Below are 18,155 nucleotides of genomic sequence, written 5' to 3'. Positions count from 1 at the left end.
ATTCGTATAAATTTAAAGAAACAAAATGTGATGATAGTGGTGATGTGACACAACTCTTTTACATCAAACCCCCGGTGGATAGAGTTAAAATGATTAACAACATATGCAGTTAACAGCGTCTGATGATAACAGCTCATGAAAGAATAGGTGCAGAATATGTGAATGTTATTTGTATGTACAGTATGTATTTGGATCAAGAACCTCACTGGTTTGGTGAGTTGCTTGCTACCTGCACTGTAAAAAGAGGGCAGGTAGCAAACATCCTGTGTCTGCTCTGCTGTGGGAGGAGATTGAGCTTTTAATTAATGAACAGTGCGTGTCTGTGAAGCTTTGAAATGTAAATATGCTGTGTTATCTCTCTTCCCATCAGAGATCAACCCACAACAAACATGTGACAGAATGCAAAGCATGCTGCTTGTTTTTGAATGGCTTGTGTTTGCAATAAAATTAGCAGAGTTTGACTTAAGAGGGGGCAGTGTGGATGCGTAACCTCAAGGGATTTTACTTAAGACGGGAACTGCGTAATGTTTCCAATAACCGTGAACTTAAGATTTGAAAAGCATAGTCTGATGTGGCGCTTGTGCCTCTCTGCTCCGTGTCTATATTTAGTGAGGCGGATCAGGCTCTCTGACGTCTTGTCTCATTAGAAGAGAAGCACACAGCTCGTCTGTACAATCACAAGACTCTAGGCATCATTTTCTTGATTTGATCTAAAAATATAAGCTACATTTTAACTACTGTGAACATTCCCATACTTTCCTGTGCCATCTTATAAAAAAAATGCCTCTCAAAGCAAATTGGTAGAAATAAGACGATGGGTTACGCAAGCACTGCTCACACAAAGAGTTGCTGGGCTCAAATCCCCAAAGCATATTGTATTGCTGGTGGGATAAGGACTCCAATACTGAAAGATTATAGGGCTTTCATGAATGCTGTGCTTCGACACCTGGGAACAAAATACATGTATGATACTGTAGTGAATATTTTTTTTTGATTATCAGAGCACTTATTTTGCATAAGTGTGTGTTTTTCTACTCATATGGCACCAGTTGGGGAAAACTTCATCCATAAAACACAGACAGAAACACACACAAGTGATCACCAGTCAAATGACAGGACTCAGTGAGGCTGTGCTCTAGTGTAATCATGACTCAAAAACAAACAAATGCCAAATCTAACACTCAGTGACCAAAAAGCTTATTAAGATTAAGATTATTCCCTATTGTTTTTAATTAAAGGTGTCAGACATACAATAATTCAAGTATGGTGGAAGCAGTGCACAGTGGGTCAGCCAACACGTTGCCATGGAAACTCAAGAGTTTCAGGGTTGAAAGGAGGTGAGTGTGAAACATCTTTAATGAATACCGCACTGTGCTCCCAGCCAGTGTGTGTTTACTGAAGGCTGTCGACCTGAGCACGGAGCACCTGTTTCCTTGCCAGTGTATGCTGTGATGCTGAATCAGAGTGAGGACGACTCTCAGTCCACCATATTAATTAGTGCGGTGATGGACAGTCACCATGGGGATTAAAAGAAAGAGGAACCTGTCATCGATGTCTCATTGGTGGACAGTGAGAAGATGTACAAATCCGTCTCGTTAACAGGTACAAATTAGTATTTGCTTTTGAGTGTACTGAACATGAGTTAACTGATAAAAGTAAATGAAATGGTCAAACGAATGACTAATATAATCCAACAACTTACTGTACAACACATCGACACTCACATTAGTCAAAATGTTTTTCAACAGCACCTAAATCCACTTATTATTGTAATATTATCTGAAAGTGCATCAAGTGCTAAAAAAATTCCTTCTGTTTGATCAATAGTGATAAAAGCACATTAGTGGTAATGTTAAGATGAAACTCAGGAAATTATATCTTGTAATAATGTGGCAAAATGGCTTCTTGCACTTTTTCCACTCCTCACAAACAAGTTATTTTGGCCCCACCAAGACTCTGACATTTTCCAAAAGCTTGTTACATACATTTTCAGATTGCACCCTGATTGGTTGAGGTTCTCCTTGCTCCCTTGATTTGCAGCAAATTTGTTAAGATGGTCTTGTTTATGAGAGATGATGACATGTGCTGTATGTGACAGCAATCAGAGGTATTACAGTTCCAGTTACCTCCTCCAGTTTGTATGTGATCATGGTGAAAGCTCTGAAGACGCAGTCTGTGGAGCCGGTGATGGTGATGATCCTCTCTGGACAGGTGCCCTCTGAGATGTTGACCCGGGCACTGCTCTGTGGGGAGAGAGGTCATTAGTGGTCAACAACTTGGGAAATAGGCCTATTTGCTTTCTTTCCAAGAGTTAGATGAGAAGATCGATTCCCCTCTTATATATCTATGGTAAATATGAAGCTACTGTACAGCCAGCAGATGGTTAGCATGGCCTAGCTTAGATTAATCACTGGGAACAGGGGAAGTAGTAAGCCAAAAGTAATAAAATCTACCTAATCTTGTCACCCTTTTTGGATGGATTAAACATACAAGATAAAACAGGTTAGTTAGTGAACTTCAGTGGTGCTAATTGTGCTACCTTTGGACATAGCCATGCTAGCTGTTTCCCCATTTCCAGTTTTTATGCTAAGCTAAGCTAACCTCATCTCATGCCTATTTGCAAGACAATGGACTCAAGAAATGAAAGCAATGGTAAATTATTGTATGTTGGTATATCTTTAATTCATAATCTGCTGGAAACGGGGAAAACAGCCAGTTTGGTTCTGTCCAGTGGCAAAAAACCTCTAAAGCTCACTAATTAACATGTTATATCTTGTTTGTTTAATCTGTAGAAAAACTTAAGTGTAAAGACGACAATTAGTGGTCTTCCTAGGGTTATGTGCCTCCAGTGACTTTGTAGAGGTGCCTGTAAGCAGATTTTCTTTTCAGCTTTCAGCAGAGCCGCACTCCTTCTAGTCATATTTACCATACAAACATGAAAGTGGTATTGTTCTTCTCATCTTACTTTCAGCAAGAGAGCAAACAAGTGTATTTCCCAAAATGTCAGACCAGTCCGTGAAGCTTCATGCGGTCATGTTTCAAACTGTCAAAAGTGTTCAAAGTAGCCAGACTGTACAGTACAGCACAATCACGGGTAGCCAAATGACATGAGGTAAAGGAGGTGAACTGAAAGCCATACAGCACTTCTCTGTATCTCGGACTGACAATCTAATAGAGTTTCTCCCCGGGGAACTGCCCTCGGCCGATAAATCCTGCCCCCCTCTCCTTCCATTTTGTGTCCTTGTAATTCTCTGAGTTAAAGTCACATGAGCAGCGTCAGGACGGTGCTCTGACCTTTGGGACATTTTCCCCCGTCACTACAGTGAGTCATGCTCCCGATGTGCTTGTAAGGCCTGGGGAGGGACTGACAGGATGAGGCTCATACAGTTGGGAAGTAACAAAGGCTGCCTGGCTGGATGAACGGATGGGTGACTATCATGGGTGAGTGGTTTATCCAGCAGCTCTGCAGGGCTGCATTGTCCCATGACCTCACTATTCCTCTGTTTATCCTCCCGCCTCATAAAGTACAACATAAAACCTTAGCAGACAGAGAAAGAATCTAATGTACCACCATAGTGTTAGCCTAATTACTTTTTAATACAAAGAGCTAACCAAGTGGTATTAGTTTGGCTGCACCCTTGAGATGTATAAAGAGGGAACAGAGGGGCAGGAAAAGAAAGAGAAAAGGGATTTGGTGAGCGAGGAGCTAGAGGAGGGGTGTGATGAATGATGGAGAGAGTGGATTTAAATTGAAAAGGTGCCGTTAGTGCCCAAAAGGCACTTCGGACAATGCACCTGTTCTGTTTGCTTTTCAGATTCAAAGCTCCGAAGAGGCAGAGAGAACTGAGTTTTATTATTAATACATACAACTGCCAGAAAGTGCCTGGTTAGTATTAGAGGCCTTCTGAGATTGAATTATGTGTTCTCTTGAGATGAAACAAACGGACTTGTGGTCACAGACAGAGAAAGCAGAAAATAAAAAGAGATTTGGTTGGTTCGTGTATAAGAAACAAGGACCAAAATGTGCTTATTTTAGCACAGCTAGTCACTCAAAAACACACGTATAATCAACCGCAAATAGCACAACTCACTATGCAGACAGTAAATCCTGCTAACATAAATTCAGATGAAGAAAAGTTGTTGTTTTAAAGCTCTAGATCATGGACACTGTACCTCTTCTCGTATTCGTTTCACAGTCTCTCCTTTCTGCAAAAGAGAAGATGAAGGACAGCTTTAGGCAGAATCAAATGCGCTTTGTTTAAAAAAAACAAAAAACACTTGCATCAGTGTCCTCGACCTCCAAGTGAAACCTCCTATTTCAATCCACGTAAGTCTGGAATTTAGCAGAACAAATATGAGCTAGAGTTTCATTATGCTATGAATTGCACTGGTGTCCTCTGCACTGCTGTCTCAGAAAGATATCGGATACATCTGTGCGTCTGAAGGGGACGTACACCTGCTGTAATGCCTGCATATGTAGACCTCCCACCAGGGACAAGAACATTTTGTCAGACTTGTGTCACACTTCAGCACATCCTCTGCTGCGTTTTAGATTGCCTTCTTCTCCTGCCCCCCATTTCCTTTTGGCTTAAGTCCATCCAAGCTGCCACACCTCTGTTAACACCTCCATGCACCCACTGACGACCACTTCATCAAAAACAGTATCATCTCACACACTTGACTGTTACACAGCACTATTTGTGTTATATTCAAGGAACGCTTATTATATGTGGTTCATTGTGACTGTGATGTTGGTCTTCTATTGATGGAAAAGAGATGAGAGGTTCGCCAGAGATAGGAAGGGAAAAAAGGCTTGGAGGGTGGAGTGGCAAGTTATTAGCCCAAGTACTGCAGATCAAGTGCCTCTCTCTGTCAAGCTGCACAGTATGCGCCAAGCTCATCTCACAATTTCTCTCCCTTTCTTTTCATTCTCTATTTTCTCTTCGATATTTTGATTTCTGCAACACATTGCAGCATCCATTGTGACATCTTTCTTTCTAGGATTCTTTATTTCCAGCTTTCATTTATTTTTGTCCATGTTCTTTCTTCTATTGATGTCTTTTGAAGGTGTTGTGTTTCAAGGCGTAATCACTGGAGCTACTGAGGCCCTTCCTAAGAGACACTAAAAGGGCCCACAGGGGCCAGCGGAAATGTGCCTTTGGTGCTCAGTTTCAACAGGAGGCTCGAAGTCAATGCACTAATGTTTTTGTTTGATGGATTACTGGGTTGCATTATGGGTGGTGAGGGTGGTGGTGGGGTCTTAAGAGGGTTGGTTCAACGCAATTACATTTAGGAAGGGGATATTCAAAACAAGAATTGTTTGTTATAGAGCTTTGTGCTTTGCGTGATTTCAAAACAGAACCAGGACGGAGAGGAAAATTAATCTACAAAGGCTTATTATGAATCCACAAAAAAGGCATCAGTGAGGTATTTGGCTCAGAACAATGACAAATAACTAAAGATTTACATAAGATTAGACACAGGCAACGCATTTCACCACAGTGACCTCATCTGATAGAGGAATATCATTCTATTTTTCATGATTAATACCTTCATATATATGCAGAATTTGGTGCAGAATGAAAACAGAAATTCTCACCTTTCCTATGATGCTCCCAACCTCCTAAAATACAAAGAGATAAAGGCAATTACAAACACGAAAACAATCAAAACCATTATAATCCATTATACATATTATGCTATAGTAACATCTTATTATTTATCAACACTATAAATTACTTGTATATAATTCATGAGGCGAGCCCTGAGTGCTGCAGCATGCATTCATTCAGAGCGGGAGTCTTGTACCTTTCCATGCATGAGCAGTCGTAGTGTGAGGGTCACTCCCAACCCCCCGTCTCCGAAGTCCTGCTCACAGTTCATAGTGATGTGGGAGTGGCACGCAGGGAGACGCATGAACAAGGCTCATTCGCTGGTCACACAGTCAAACGAAGGCCAGCACTCGTTCTCTGGCTCTCCGAGGTCCTTCAGTGCTGCTCTGAGAGAGAGAAAACAACAACTGAAGTCAGAATAAATTTGATAGTCATTTGGAAAGAATTCACCACTCCATCCTACCAAAGAAATGTGTTTATCAAGTCATGAAAATATGCATCCATGTTCAGACATACACCATTGTTTGCACCCATGATGTAGTAAGACATTCAGCATCACTGTTCACTGAACATTATGTGTCAGTATTAAAACTAATGACTGTCTTAAATCATTTCTCAGAGACTGGATGTGTGAACTGTGTCTGAATGCACTGCTGACTGAATGGTAATTCTGTAAATCAAAAAACATTCAGATGAAAAGAGGACAAATCAAAGACAAAATCAAAAATAAATTTATACCATCGAAGGCCTTTGAATTCAAGTATCTCTGTGAGGAACTTCTTCATTAGTTTGAGTCGATGTTATATTGATGGTGATTCATAACAAAGTCATAATGAGCACCATTGTGTGTGCAGGATATTGACTAGAAGCACCAGTGGTGTCAGCGAATGTTGCATCTCATCAGAGCTTTGGGGTCCAAACAGACTGTGGGTGGCCATTGATGACTGGCACACTACCTATATAGTCATTAACTGACTAGCAGTTTCTCTCACGGGGAGCTGAATGATTTTTGAAATTAGATGAAGAAAAAAGAAGAAGAAATTTCCTTTCAGACGAGCATGGCATGAGATTCATGCAAAGTTAATCAAATTCAATTCGAAACAGTTTTCATAAAACTGAAAATGTTTGGAGTTTCTTTGGGGACCTGGCTTTATCTACTCCATCACAGCCAGTCAGAGAGGAACAACACTGTTATGGGGAGACAGAGCAGAATTTATACACATACAGCCAATGAGAAGCATCTGCACTGATCCCAGAATGACAATGTGGCAGCGGCTATGTGCGTGTCAGCAATGTGGCATACGGTATGATGATTTATGTGTGAGTCACCTGGCTGCCCACAGTCTCAGCATGATGTGTATAATTAGTTCATGGAATTATTCATATTCATGTTTCCTCTTGATTTATATTTGCTTACATTTGTCAGCTTGGACAGGGGAAGTAGATAGATACATCTGTGATACATAAATATAGCTGCACTGTGGATGCTGTGTGATTAGCGGAACTTAAAGGCGATAAAGAGTTTCCAACATTTTCCAGAGGACGACAAATTCTTACAAATGCTTTAAATTAATGTTTCTGTATTGATTAATCAGCTGATTACTTTCTGAATTAATTGTTAATCATTTGGTCTAGAAAATAAAAACAGAAAAAAATATCATCGCAATATCCTATCAACCTAAGATGTTAGGTGAAAACCAATGACTTGTTTTGTTCAGGCAAGAGTCTCAAATCCAAACAGATTCAGTTTACTGTCACATACATTTTTGCCATTTTTACTTAAACAAGACTAAGGCTGCCAAAATGTTTCATCAGAACTGCTTGTTGGACAGTTAAATAGCTGATGAAACCTCCTCCCCCTTCTTGGACCTTTTCATGTGAACAACACTATGAATGCCTTCCAAGACAGACTGTCTGAAAATGTGCGTGGTTATCCCCATATTTCACCAATCTCACATCCATCGACCTCAGTGAGGCTGTTCTTTGGCACAACGGTGCTTTGAGCTTTTTTTTTTATTGTCCAAATCTATCTAAGGATAGAGAGTTGTATGCTTTATAGATTATTGGTTTGTTTGTTTGTTGTTTATTGTATGTATATTTTGGGATAATGAGCTGTATAAATTCAAATTAAATTTGACTTGACCAGACGTGAGTTTTTAACAAAATGTTGTGCCAATCCATCCAGTAAATGTTTAAATATTTCAGTCGATTGACCGACATTGCCATCTCTAGAGACACGCCCAGAGCGTAGCAGAAACAGACTTCATTAATTAATCAGTGATCAAAGCGGTTGCAGATACATTTCTGTTGATTGTCTAACTGATTAATCGACTTATTGAAACAGCTCTACTTTCATTACTATCATAAAATGCCTTTGATTTGAATTATTTTCAGATATTCGAGGTAAAAACCCAGCTGACAGTGGAATCCTTATCGTCACGGATCATAATAGCCACTCACATTCAGTAACAACACAGTAACAAATTACCCTCTCCATTTCGCTCCTCAAGGCCACTTGTTTGTCTGCCAACTGCGTTCCAACCAGCCTACAGTGCCACTGTATACCAGCCTGCTGCTGCAATCCTACTGACACTGCCTGACATATGTGTGTGTTTTTTATAAATCTGCATGCTGTCGATACATTTGGTGGGCTATGTGAGGAGATCATGTTTAATAAATGGGTGTTATTTTAGATGAGATCCAATTCCTCAGAGACTTGATGTAGGCAGGTTTATTGCTTTTGCTTAGTGCACAAGGCCACTGCTGCTTCACTGATTTATTTATGCACTGGAGGCTTGCAAAGACACGTTCAAATGCTCACACACATCCTTCTTAAGATGTCACCGAGCTTGACTGCCTGCATGGGTTTTACATTCCCTCCATGGCTGCAGCACAGTCTGACATGCCAGCCCCATCAGAATATGGTCGTAAATGGAGCAAAGTGTCATTTTACTGGATTACATTTAGATTACACCGAATCAAACTGCTTTTTTGAGAGAGATGCTCGTTGGATTGACTTACAAAACTATCAGTTAGAAGCTCATCTCCATGCAATTTCCATAAATATCAAACAAAGCCCCCTGGGGGGGCTGAGTGGAGATAAACAAAAAATGGAACATTTTGCTTGCTGTCAGCTCAAGATAGAAGGGCAAGTAATCATGAATTTAAGCTTGATCAATGCATCCTGAACACATGTGTTATCACAGACCACATTTGTGCAACCCGTGGGCTAACTTCGTTATGTTTAGACACTGAGGGGCATGGCTAAAATGTTAGCACTTTATTGCATTAGGAGTTAATGGTTGGAGGGATCATTATGCGCTGCTCTGTGGGTTGATAACAAGGCATATGCTCTGTGTCTGTGAGAGGGCGGTGAGCTTCTGAACTCCTCATTTCCAGAATCTCAAGCAGCAGCGTTCCAGGATGAACAGAGCCCCTCTGTTCTAAATTAGACCTGGTAACTCAGAACAGGGAATTAACAAAGTGCAGACTGCAGTCTCAGGGTGCCAAAATACAGTCAGGCCAGGACAGGGAGGCGGAGAGCCCGTCCACTGTCCTGCTACTCCGTCACTGACTGGGTAACCTTGGTCCTGCTCCGCTTGACTGAATCCAGTATGCAGGAGCTCCTTGTTATGAGTAACTGCTTGTATTCGTCTTTACACTGGATTGAGCACGACTTTGTGAAACCAAATGACTGACAAAAAACGTCTGCTCATGACTAATTAAAAGATACAACTAAGTTTTAAAAAACTAAAGGAGCATTATGCTTTTTCAATTTCAATGTAGGATTTATTATTTGACATTGCTACAAGAAAGTCTGATGTGACAAGCAGCCAACATGAGTTGTCCCCCTCAAAATATCATTGTGAAGATAAATATATAATTTTGAATAAAATAATAATATGTTTACTTCAGTAACCTACTTTGAAATGCTTGTGCTGATTATAGACGCCCCCCCCACCCCGCCCCATATGCCTCACAGTGGTTTGGTCCACTGCTTACCGCCCCCACACATTAGCCCTCGGTACAAGTGTCTGTAGAGAGAAGAAGCTCTGAAAGTGTGCCAGTGGTGGCTGGCCTCCAGTAAGTAGCTACTTTGGAGAGGTTAATTTAAAACAAAGAATGTCTCAGACATTTTGTGTCTTGTTGTGAATCAATAACTTGATCGAAAAAAAAAAAAATGAAGAAAATGAAATTTATTTGGATTTTGGACTGTTGGTCAGACAAAACATGACATTTAAAGACATTGTCATGGATTCTGAGAAACTGGAATATGTATTTTTTGTAATTACTTTTAATGAATAATCAATTAATCAAAATAATACTAAGGTGTATTATTTTGATATTATAAATAATCATCAGTTGCAACCCTATGATATACAAACAATAATATTTAACATAAGCATAAGCTTAGCATCTGTCTTTAATACATTATTCAAAATATACATCAAACATGCATGCATGCAAGCATGTATGAACTTAACTCAGAACATAGTGATATATACATCATGTGATGAAATAAACGATTTATCAACAAATGTAAGCTTAACTTACTCTTTTTTTTTATAATCACAGATATGAATCGTGGCAAAACTACAAAAATAAGACCCAATTTAGTGTATTACCAAAAGATATAATATACTGGCATTATCCTTTAAGATATCTAGAGATTTTTATTTTTTTGTCTTACTTCCATAACCCATACATCAAAGATGTCACGGATGAAAGCAACCAGCATACATCCCTTGACAGCCGCGAGCGATAGTTTTTTTCTTGTCATGTTTTCAGGAGCATCCACGCCAGAGAGACTGTTGAGATGAAAAGGATGTTGTACAACCCGCTTGTCTAGAGGACTGGACACCTGTTCTGAGGCAACCATGTCCCTCACACAACCGCCAAACAGACGGCTCTGGGCCGGCTTAGAGGAAATGAGGAAGGAATGAGGACATGCCTGGTCTCCATAGTTAAAGACAGAAACAGGGCTCTCCTCAGCATATAGATATACCAGGGGTCGGCGGTATTGAGTGTCTGCTCGATACACACAGAGGCACACACAGAGGCAGAGAGGATAGGGTGTCCCCCGGGTGGGCACATATAGAGCAGTGAGTGAGAGGGTGTCAATGTGTGTACACGCGCACGGTAAGGGCAAGAGGTGAGAGACCATTCACACACATGCTCACACATCTCCCACACACACATAGAGGCAGCCACATTCACGGGTCGGTGTGCACCAAAACAAAGCACACACATGCCCACATACAGCTGCTGGGATGAAAGGAGCCAACAATTCACACACACTAATACATGCACACACGTACAGACATACACAGAAGGTGTCCTGTTGAAACGCGACTGGACAGGCTTTGATCTGCTCAGAAGTTCCACAGGAGGACTTTTTGCAGCTATCTGTCATGAACAAACTCAAAGTGCTGCCACATTTGAGCACATGGAATGACACAATGAGAGCGTCATCTCCTGAGATGACGATGAAGGAAAACTCACCTACTATACAAGTAAGGAAAGAAAGCAAACACATGCATACCCAAAAGACTGAATACTAAAATTTCCGCAGAATTAGGACTTTATGCAGAGGCCTCTTGATTAAATGAACTCAATTCTGTGTGAATAAAATATTCAAAGTGGGGCTTCATGTTTGGTTAGATTTAACCACATCACAGTCACAAGTCATGCTGGGATTCATCAGTAATATTGCTTTATGAGCCAAGCCACATGGTTATTTTAACACAGCTGAGAGAAGACTGTATACACAACCTAAAACCCCTGTACAAATGAAGCATACTTTAAACCTTCTCTCAGACTTTTAGAAAATATTTCTTATGCGCTATGAGCTGTAATTAGAGTAAACTAGGCTGCATCGCTGATGTTAAGAAGGTGCTTGATAAGATGTGTTTTCAGAGCCTTTAACTTCAATATCCACTAGATATATCCTATAGCTTTATGACACTTTTGACAGGCAAAGCTCAACACTTAAAAGCATTTGATTCAAGTCTGAAAAGGTTTCTTCACCACGGCTGCGCATTCACAAACTCTCCACTAAGATGAGAGGGAGAGAAAGGAAAGGAGACTGAAGGAGAGGGCTTTAGTTGTGAAACAGGAGAGGCTTGAAATTAAAGAGCAGTGTTTCATCTCTCAGCATGTCTGTCTCAGCTCTGTCACATATAATGGGAGGGGTCAGCCCTCGGCGCAGAGGGGACTGTCCTTTCCTATCAGCCCCCGGCTTCATCTGGTGTAAAAGCATAGCCATGTCAGCCGGCAGTGCGAGCCGCCTGTCAGCCACAAGGCCCCAGAGAGGGTTATCAGACCCCTGGGCTGCCTGCTGTTCCTGGAGCCAGATCGGCTTCCCTGCAGCAGAGAGGAGGCCAACAGCCACGTCCACTGCAGCCACTGCCCCTAAATGTGGGCTGACACTGATAAGATTGCCCTAAAGCACTGTGTATTTAATCCATAATCTGTGGTGCTGTAAAGAGATGTACAAGATGCCCTGCAGATTGTGTTAACAAATCTACTGAAAGATTACAATGAAAGTTTCTAATTCTCAATGCTGTGGCAAAATTACGAATGTAAGAATTTCTAAACATCAAACAAAACTGTGTGGGATTTGCGGCTCACGTGAACAATTTAGAGCGCCATCGAGTTGGTTGTTAAATGAGGTTGTAATTTATAACAAAATACTATCATATAACCCCCCCCGGAGCACTTTAGAGTACATTGGAAGAGAAAAAGTCTCTTATCTACACAAAAGCAGATTACTTCTCACCATTACACCAACTGTGATTCCACTTTTAGCGATGTGATGACAGCTCAGGTGCTACAGATTATTGAAACGGTTGCATTTGCAAAGTCTGTCAGATCTCAAAGTGGCATGAATCAATACTTTCAGGGCTTCTTCTTGTCGCTGCAATTTACAATCACGTCAATCTGTCGACAGAATCTGCATAATTACGAGTGAATCCAACTGCTAATAAACAGCGGCGTAATTGACACTCCATTATGGCAGTCTATCCTAAGCCATCAGTTTCTGAGACTGTCAGTGCTGGAGCAGTATTTAGTTAGTTCTGGCTCAGTGGTTATTAATAAGCATAGTATACCCTTGAACGAACATGGCCACTCTGCGAGAAACATACATTGATCAAGTGTTGATGCAGTTGTTTTCACAAAGGATCCTTTCTCCTCATTAGTTAAACCTGAGTTCCTTCCTCCTTCTCATTATTGCCAGCAGGGATAAAACAACAGCACCAACATACACATAATGAACCTTACAGGGCCGTGTTTCTGGGCTGTCAATTGCCATCTCCCAAGCGACTACTGGTTCCATACACACAGTGACACAGTGACACCATCTGAGTCTGTATTTACACTGACTTTAGTTAGCGGGGGGACAGACAGTGTGGCCCAAGAACATATACTGTACACTTGTCATGTTGCTTTCTTCATCTCTCTGTGTAGGTCTGTAACTAATGATGATAATCCTCGTCGATTAATGTGGCAATTATTTCCTCAATTAACTCCATTAATCAGAATATATTGAAGAACTGTGTTTTGGGAAATGTCTTCAAATTCCTTTTTTTAATGTTTCAGTCAGTCCAAACACCAAAAATTACTATATTATATGACAAAGAGAAGCAGGAAATCATCGCATTCAAGACACTAAAACCAAAGAGATGCCTGGCAGATTTTGCTTAAAAAGACTAAAACCGTAAATGAAAATAGTTGTCAACTAATTTTCTGCCGATTGACTTAATGACTAATCGTTGCAGCTCTGTCTCGTTAACAAACTAGTCCTTTTCACAATATAGGTCTCTTTCAGTAAATTTATGAAAATCTCTAACTGGCTTTGTGTGTCAGTGCTGTTTTCATTTGATTATACAATTTGACTTCTCTTCAGTATTTATCCCCCTGGATTCAACGCTGGAATTTTCTGTTCATTTGCCTTGCCTTGACTTACAATGGCATGCTTCTTATTATTAGAGAGCTTCTATAAGGACCGTATATCACTCTGAATGGTTTTTTTGGCATGGTGGAGAATACACTTTGGCAGGGTATTAACTCTAGCTTTTATCCTATCCCTCTTACTGGATGAAGGTCACTCGCTCTATCTGCAAAATGACTTTCCTCTCTTCTCTCTTTCATCCCTGCTTTCCTCCCATCCTCCACACCAGGGCATGAGTCAGAGAATCTGACACCTCAGAGCAGAGAGGAGGAGAGAGGAGGAGAGGAAGAGGAGAGAGAGAAGGGAGACAAATTGAGAAAGAAAGAGGGAGAGATGGAGACAGTTGGCGGGAAGAGCGACGAGTTGATCAATATCTCGGAGAAACAAGTAACATGAGAAGATGCAGCCTGACCCTGCTTCCTTGACGTAAAAGGAACTGCCTTAAAAATGGTAATTAAATCAATCAAAGCCCAGATGGTGCATTAGTCCTTGCCATAAAGCGCCCTTTATTGTACTGTGCAGTATGGCCGCAAACCCGTGTTGTTTACAGCGTCACTGCTCTTAAGTTGGCAGGCTCACTGGTGTGTTATTTGGTATACAACAGTACCAGAGCTGAAACTACATATTACATAAGCTCCTCAACAAACTGAGCACAAACCCAAAAATAGTGCAGTCCCTGTTAAATATTTCAGGCACTCGGCAGCTGAGGGGGGGGGGGTAAAAAGCTTCTCTCCTTCTTGGTCGCAACACAAAAACAGACACACACACACTGATGCAGATGGCCAATTGAAAGAAAACCTCCATTTAGTGTACTGTAGAGCAAAGCGGATTACTGTCACGAAGGCAGTCTTTTAGCTTATTCCCTTGATATACAGCACTTACTCACTGGAGTGGCGCACTTAGAATACACCTATCCTTATTTCTTGAGTCGCTTTCTGTATAGTACATACAGCATGAAAGCTGCTCTTTGAGGGTAACTTCTGAACTAAATAAATCACGCTCATGGGACTCTTTGAGACACACAACAGCAAAGTCATGAGGCCTGCTGGGTCAATCTTCAGAGCTCGACACAGTGCTATCTTTTCATAGGAGGGACAGCCCTCGGCTCTGTCAGCCACCGGGCCAGTCTTAAGAACAGCAGCGAGGGTCACATTCTGCTTCAGAAGAAAGGCTCTCTTCATAGCAGAACAAGAAGGTCCAAAACAAAGGAATCTACACTGTTTATTTGCATGAACGTATTCATGTGATTTAGTTTCATGCCTTTCTTGTACAACATAGCCGACATCATGGGAGGACTTTGGTAGCCGAGTGGTTACAGCCATTGCCACATAGTTGCAACTGCCACCACTTCGATTCTGGCTGGCGACCTTTGTTTCGCGTCATCTCTCTCTCTCTCTCTCTCTCTCTCTCTCTCTCTCTCCATTTCCTGTCTGACTATTCACTGTACTGTCGAATCAAGACAACCCCCCCCCCACACCTCACAAAAAAAAAAAAAAAACACAAGGGTACTGAACTTGGAGCACGAATTTATTTCAATCGACAAAGCTGGAGAAGAGGAATTTGAAGCTCAAGAGTATGTAGTTATTAGGTAATGACAAGCACAGGTTAACTTCTCAAATGCAGGTTAATTGCCAGAGGGGATTCTCTCAAATATTGGACAGGAAATTAATTTGCATCACAACAACGCCCCTGTGACAACAACATCTAAATTAATGCCTGGGTGAAGATGAGGATGCTGCCATGAGCTCAACGTGTTAATACAGGCTTTAAGTCTGCGTGGTAAAGGTGAAAAACTGAAAGAATTCAGGACACATTTAACATTGATATGACTGAAGAATCAAGATCAATCAAGAGAATAAAATACAACCTGCATGTAATTCAGGGTGTTTTGTCAGTGGGAAGAATTCTGTTCCCTCGTGCTGTTAATGGCTAAATTATCCCGGAAAGCTCTCCTTGTTTTCTCCTCGTCAGTAAAAGGTGATTGAATATCCTTTATTTCTCTCTGCAGAACTGTTTAATAGAGTAAAGCTGCTGCACTTGGCTGCGTTTACTTGATGACTGCAAACTAAAACTAAGCATTGTGCCTGCTTTTCCACTCCCTTCAGTCTGCAAGAGCAGCATCTTAGTAGATGAGAGGGATTATTGGCAGTTCCCAGACATTGGAGCAGCACGTGTCAGGTCTGGTTTCTGTTATTTATGAAGCCTCTCGGCCCCAGCCCTCTCTCTGCAGCAGAGATGCAGGTGGGGTTTCATTATTGAAGATGCTCTTCCACTTCTTATTAGATCTGCTGCTCTCAGAGTGCATTAAGGAATTGCATTTGGACAGAGAGTCAGTAATACATGATGGTCTGTCTTTGTGGTGGTCTGTCTCTCTAAAAGACAGAAGTGCCTCTAACATCAGTCAAATTGTATGCCCTATTCCCTTTTTCACTTTTCAGGAATAATAATAAATAAAAATAAAATAAAATGTGTATCTGCACTCCAACAGACGCCCTCTCCACCACACACACACAGAAGGAAACTCCATTCTTTATTGATCTCTGTTATGTGCTGGTGGAGGATAAATCTGAACCATGTTCTCCTACTTCCCCAGTAAAATAGTCCAACAATGTATTACATCCAATCAAATTCTTCCATGAAAGGCTTCCAGATACACTTTAAGTAATGTGCAAATCTCTCATCGTGTCCTACTTCTGTCCGTTTTTGTTTGAGCATACACACACTGGCCATGCACATGCAAGATTCATGAGCGTCTTGGGCAGCAGGGACCATGATTTCCTGAATCAATCAGCCGGTTGACTATCAGATGTTTTTTTATTGATTCTGTTGTACAGAAGAGCCTAAAGATGATCAGCTTCTTGAATTTCCTATGGGCCTGTTGTGCAAAAGTGGAAACATGTATGCCAAAATATGCAAAACATGAGAGTGTTTATTCGACTGAAAGTGGAAACAGGACATATTTTCATTCCATGTATTATAATCTTAGAGAAATGTCAAGAATATTTTTGTTTTGGAGCCTATGGCATGGTTAATTAGTTGTTGACAAACCTGTTTGTACCCTCTACGCTAAATGAAACTAATCCTTTAAATGACTAGTGTTTACTGGCTGCAACAAACACTAAATAAATATCTGGAAACCGTGTGGACAAATAAACTGCCCGTTAAAGAGCTTCAAATGTACTCATGCACAACTAAACTGCACCGTTAGTCCGTGATCTAGCATGTCAAAAGTGACCAGAGATCCTTTATTTTAATGGCAGAATAAAGAGTAAAACACATCCATGCAAACAGCTTCTGCGCTGAGTTTTGCTTTTCATTTAGGCCAGTTTATCAAGCCAGTTTTTCTATACGGTCTAAGACTAATGCAATTAGGCATCCTCGTGAATAATGGTGCTGTCACACACACTCGCTGCCTCAGCACCAAGCAGGCGCCCACAGTACCGGACTTGTTGAGAATGATCTTTGTGTTCAGGACTGGCCTTGGCCAACGGGGTCCACTTTCATTATCATAAAACCGTCCACACACAAGAGACCAATTGTCTCCACCCGCTCATCTGGCGACTTTCTGCCATATGCTGGATTTCAGCCTACATCGCAGTCAGTTTATGGCTTCATTAATTCAGCTCCAATGTATGAGTCAGCCCACACTCATATGAGTGTAAAATAAGACTCTAAATAGATAAAATGGTCCGATTGTGGCTTTAATTAGGTGATTGGTCATTAGGAAGAGTTTGTAGACTAAACTGAAAATACATGTTTGTCTGTGTGCTGTAATTCGATGAATAAGACTAAATCTGACAGTGGATAGCGATCAAGAATATCAGCTACTGGATGAGAGCTGTTCCAAGTTGGAAAATTGGGAACATGCTGTCCAAACAAACATGCCTTTCCAAATAATCTAACTCACTTACCTGTTTTCATGTAAAAGGTCGCAGGCTGCAGTTGTCACTAAAGTATCCCCATGGATCTGTGTTGGCCGGGATTTGTATCCACATAGAGTCCAATGACACGGACGCGGAGTGCGGACTGTCCTCCTGGTGTGTCAGCAGACTGGAGTGCAGGGCGCCTGTGCGCTGAGGAAGGGGGAGAGACACACACGCGCGCGCGCGCGCGCACACACACAACACACGCACACAACACAGGCAGAGAGATGCAGGCGGCGACCACCCCGCTCACCCCGATCACAATTAACCGAGGCAGCCCGTGTGAGACAGCCGGGTGCTCCCTGGGTAAAAAGTCCCGTGGCTCGGCTCCCTTTAAGCCCCAGTGTGTTTGTGCCGCCCGGGCCGGTGCGGTGTGATCCTGTCCCCGCAGGACCTCTACCGGGAGCGCAGCGCGCTTCTCCCCGTGCGTCGCAGCGCAGATTGATTCGGGATCACCGAGTCTCGTGTGAAATCAGAGCATGATCCCGGAAATTATATTTGTTGAATCGATCGGACTGTAGAAATGTGCGGCAGCGGGCCGGCTTGTGCCAGTTATAGTGAGTGTTTTCGTGCAGAAATTGGCGGTGTGTCATTTATGTGTTTTCAAATCACTGTATACCCCTTTAAACTCCAGTCAATTGGCAGTCAAACACCCCACACCTCTGATGT

At 41.7% G+C, this 18,155-nt stretch overlaps 1 protein-coding gene across 1 annotated transcript in view; it reads right to left on the bottom strand.

The window, feature by feature from the left end:
• LOC139209453 (poly(rC)-binding protein 4-like) overlaps positions 1-17,582 on the bottom strand; it is a 31,468-nt gene extending 13,886 nt beyond the window's left edge. Inside the window, exons 1-5 of the mRNA XM_070839171.1 lie at positions 17,475-17,582; positions 5,809-5,998; positions 5,600-5,623; positions 4,174-4,206; positions 2,127-2,243 (exon numbers count right to left, since the gene is read on the bottom strand). Coding sequence (XP_070695272.1) covers positions 2,127-2,243; positions 4,174-4,206; positions 5,600-5,623; positions 5,809-5,916 — 282 coding nt within the window. The 5' untranslated portion in view covers positions 5,917-5,998; positions 17,475-17,582. The remainder of the gene's footprint in view (positions 1-2,126; positions 2,244-4,173; positions 4,207-5,599; positions 5,624-5,808; positions 5,999-17,474) is intronic.
• Positions 17,583-18,155: the final 573 nt, after the last annotated feature.

This window comes from Pempheris klunzingeri, chromosome 11 (genome assembly GCF_042242105.1).
Source record: "Pempheris klunzingeri isolate RE-2024b chromosome 11, fPemKlu1.hap1, whole genome shotgun sequence".
Taxonomy (NCBI): domain Eukaryota; kingdom Metazoa; phylum Chordata; class Actinopteri; order Acropomatiformes; family Pempheridae; genus Pempheris; species Pempheris klunzingeri.
The sequence above is the reverse complement of the archived record's forward strand: the minus strand, read 5'-3'. Positions and strand labels throughout refer to the sequence as shown.